The sequence below is a fragment of the Hipposideros armiger genome, unplaced genomic scaffold, assembly GCF_001890085.2.
Source record: "Hipposideros armiger isolate ML-2016 unplaced genomic scaffold, ASM189008v1 scaffold_232, whole genome shotgun sequence".
Classification (NCBI taxonomy): Eukaryota; Metazoa; Chordata; class Mammalia; order Chiroptera; family Hipposideridae; genus Hipposideros; species Hipposideros armiger.
Window position 1 is genome coordinate 1,489,206 of NW_017731582.1, and position 3,345 is coordinate 1,492,550.

The window sequence follows — 3,345 nt, forward strand, 5'->3', positions numbered from 1 at the left end:
AGGTACCAAGGCATGGGCAGTGCTTGCCCGGGGTGAGGCAGACCCCGTAGCCTCTGCCTCCACAGTGTTTAAAGAGCCCAGACTCCAGGATGGCTGTGTCCCCGCTGGCTGCCTCCTCAGCACAGCTGGGTCCCGGGTGCCAGTGCGAGGACAGGGACCCCAGCTCCACCTCCCCTGGCAGCAACAGACCCAAATCAAGAGACAGATCACAGCCCAGTGCAGTCAGGACCCTTCCCCTCACCGCAGCCCTGGGGAAGTGGGCGGGGGCAGAGCACAGGGCCCAGCAGGGATCGTGGGTCCTCTCTGCTTCCTGACAAACTCTGACTGATCCCTGGGACACAGAAAGGTGCAGAGAACAGAGCCAGGTAGAGGGTAAGAAGGGTCAGCAAGCGTGTGCCCAGCAGATGGCCCCATGAGCCAGGGACCACGAGCCACGAGGAAAGGCCAGTACCTGAGTCTGCAAGCTGGTGGCATCCAAGACAGTGACCTGGGGCCCACAGCTAGCCCACACGGCGTCCTCCAGGCTCAACAGGGTGCGGATGGGCCCTGGCCCCACTGTCAGGCACACGGGAGGGCTCTCCAGGTCCCAGGGAACGTCTCCTGGAGGGGAAGGAAGGACGCAGGTCAGGGCCCAGGGCTCCTCGACCCTCGGGAACCACAGCCCGCGGCGGTGGGCCCAGCCTGGCTCCACAAGGCCCTCCGGCCCATCTCTGTGGCCGCTCTCCCTCCTCCCAGCAGGATGGCACCTGTTTCCAGGTGCCTCCATTTATGCCCCCCCCACTGGGGCCGGTACCCCCCAAGTCTCCTTCCCTCCACCCTTCTCCTCCCTTCCTCTTTCCCTCTCTCTCCTATCTATTCGTTACGCACACACACACACACACACACACACACACACACCTGCCTTCTCACAGACCCGCCTGCCTACTTCAAGGCACTCTGTCACCTTTACCAAGATCTCTGATGACCTTCCTCCTCCAGAGACGCCACCACCCAGGTGTGAAAGGAGGCAGACCCAAGAGGAAATCAGTCCCCAGTCCTCCACCCCTGAAGATGGAGCAAACCCAGGGACCTGGCCTGGCACTGAACAAGGCTCTCCCCGCCCACCCCAGGGATGCTCGGCTCGCCCAAGAACAGGCCAAGAGCTTTCCCTGGCATGCGAGCAGTGTTCATTGAGGTTGGTCTTTCTCTCAAGTCACACAGAACCTCAGTGGCTGCCCTGCCTTGCCAGGGTACCAGGTGGGTGAGAGGGGTTCAGGAGAAAGTAGAGGGCACACCCCAGAAAGACAGATGTCAGTGGTGGGCCTAGGAGGCAGGACAGGGCCTGCTGCTGGCTTGCCAGTGCCCGGCCACCCCTACACTCCCTCCAACGGGTCCCTGGAAGGAGGGCAAAGCAGCCCCATCACAGACTCTCCCTAGGAGCCAGCTGCTGGTGGTGTGATGATGGAGCACAGCTGTGTGTCTGCACAGCTGGAGGGACCACAGGGTGTATGGTGGGAGCCACGGCCTGGGGGGGGGGGCAAGAGAAGCCCTTGGTTTCCAATCACCACCGTACCCCCCAGGCTCTCCCCGCTGTCCCTCTCCTCCCCCACCTTTAAAACAGGTTCTCCNGGGGTGGGGACTGGGAGAGGGCAAGGAGGACAACAGGGAGGGGGATTGGTCCTGGGCTTGACCCAGACTCCCAGCGCCCAACTGGATGCTGTCAACAAGATTCAAACTGCAGTCAGGGACCCATATGACATTAATACAATCAACCAATTTCCCCCCTCGCATGCACACGCACGTGTTCAGGCTCATGCGCCCAATCATACCGCTCAGGAGCCCTTCCCATCCACACCGATCTCACTGAACTCAGGAAGCCTGGTCCAGCACCGGACACTCCTGCTCCTCTCCTGGGCTTCTGGGCTCGGTGGCAGGTGTGTCTGCCCCACAGCTGAGCGTGTGCACAGGGTAAGGCTCCCGCATCCAGGCGCCTGCTCTGAGCCAGGCTGGATTTGTGCCACAAAGAACCCTTCTCTCCCCAGATATCCTGGGGGAGCCGATGCCCGGCTCTTATCTCTGGTCATCAGCGCCCAGTGGCCATGTGAGCGCCACAGGCAAGGGCCACAGCCAGGAGCCCTGGGCAGCTCAGAGCCCAGGCAGAAAGGAAGAGCTGGTGCGGGAGGGAGAGATGGGGTGGGGAGGGCCGTGGAGCGGGAGAAGGAAAGCAAAGACGGAGAAGTCAGCTCAGCGCCTGCACTTGCATCATAGGAAAATATGAAGGAACGAGATACTGTCCCTGCTCACAAACACTGGCAGCCCAGCAGGAGGCTGCAGGCGCACACATCTCCCAGAGACAGTGGACCACGGGCCTCGGGCGGGGGCACGGGAGTCAGAAGCCCCCTGAGATCCTGGCTCTACCACCTCCTGGGTGTCCCCTGTGATCCTGACCAAGTCCTGTCATCGCCATGAAACAGCTGCTGACACTCTGTGCCTTACGTACATCAGGCTCAGTCCTAGGGTAGGTTCTGTAATTATCCCATTTTACAGGTAGGGAAACTGAGGCAATCAATGGTGGAGCCAGGGGCCGAAGCCAGCCAGCCCAGCTCCCAAGCCCACTCAGATGAGGCAGCAGGACCGCCAGGAATGTTCCAGAAGGTTCCCAGCATGCAGACCCTCCCCCAGCCCAGCTGCCAGGCTTAAGATGACAGCTCGTAACCGCTTCAGTGCATACTAAGCACTGGACTGGCCACTGTGTGTGTGACTTTATTCAACCTGTGATTACACCAGAGCCCAGGTCTGGGCTCCAGCTCTCAGCCTCCACTGTGTTAAACACCAGCCCAGGCCTGGCAGCCAGTAGGTCCATCTGTAGCCCTGTGTGTCCTTACCAAGTTCCAGGGGGTTGGGTGGCTGCTCCTTCGGTGTCTGTCCTCTCCGACCCCTGCAGCAGGGCTCAGAAGGGAGAGTGACCACAGAGGGGTGGGGGATGTGGAGGGGGGACGTGACTGGCAGGACAGGCAGACACTGATGGGGGCACTGGGGAGACTGGGGGCTCAGAAGGAGGAAGACTGCCACCTGCTGCCGTCATCTGCACCCCCCTCACCTCCAGGCCCCCGTCTGTTCTCTCCACAAGGTACCCTCTCATCTGCCTTCTCCCTTTTCTCCTCTATGGCTTCACAGAACCTGTTCCTGAGCCAACGGCTTCAAACTACTTTTTCTTTTTAAAACCATGATATCCTTTCATCAACCTAAATCTTCTGAGACGGTGGGGGTGAGGAGGGACCTAATATTGGATCCAAGAAAGATCTGAGCTCTTCTGGGTGAGCAGAGGGGGGTGCCCAGAGCCCTGTGCTTAGCCATCCCCAGCCT

The 3,345-nt window shown here is 60.6% G+C and overlaps 1 protein-coding gene across 4 annotated transcripts in view; it reads right to left on the reverse strand.

Moving 5' to 3' along the window:
* Positions 1–3,345, reverse strand: part of ARHGEF10L (Rho guanine nucleotide exchange factor 10 like) — a 90,564-nt gene that overhangs the window by 27,007 nt on the left and 60,212 nt on the right. For all 4 annotated transcript variants that reach the window (XM_019654883.1, XM_019654882.1, XM_019654881.1 and 1 more), the window contains one exon: positions 452–600. In XM_019654883.1, coding sequence (XP_019510428.1) covers positions 452–600 — 149 coding nt within the window. The remainder of the gene's footprint in view (positions 1–451; positions 601–3,345) is intronic.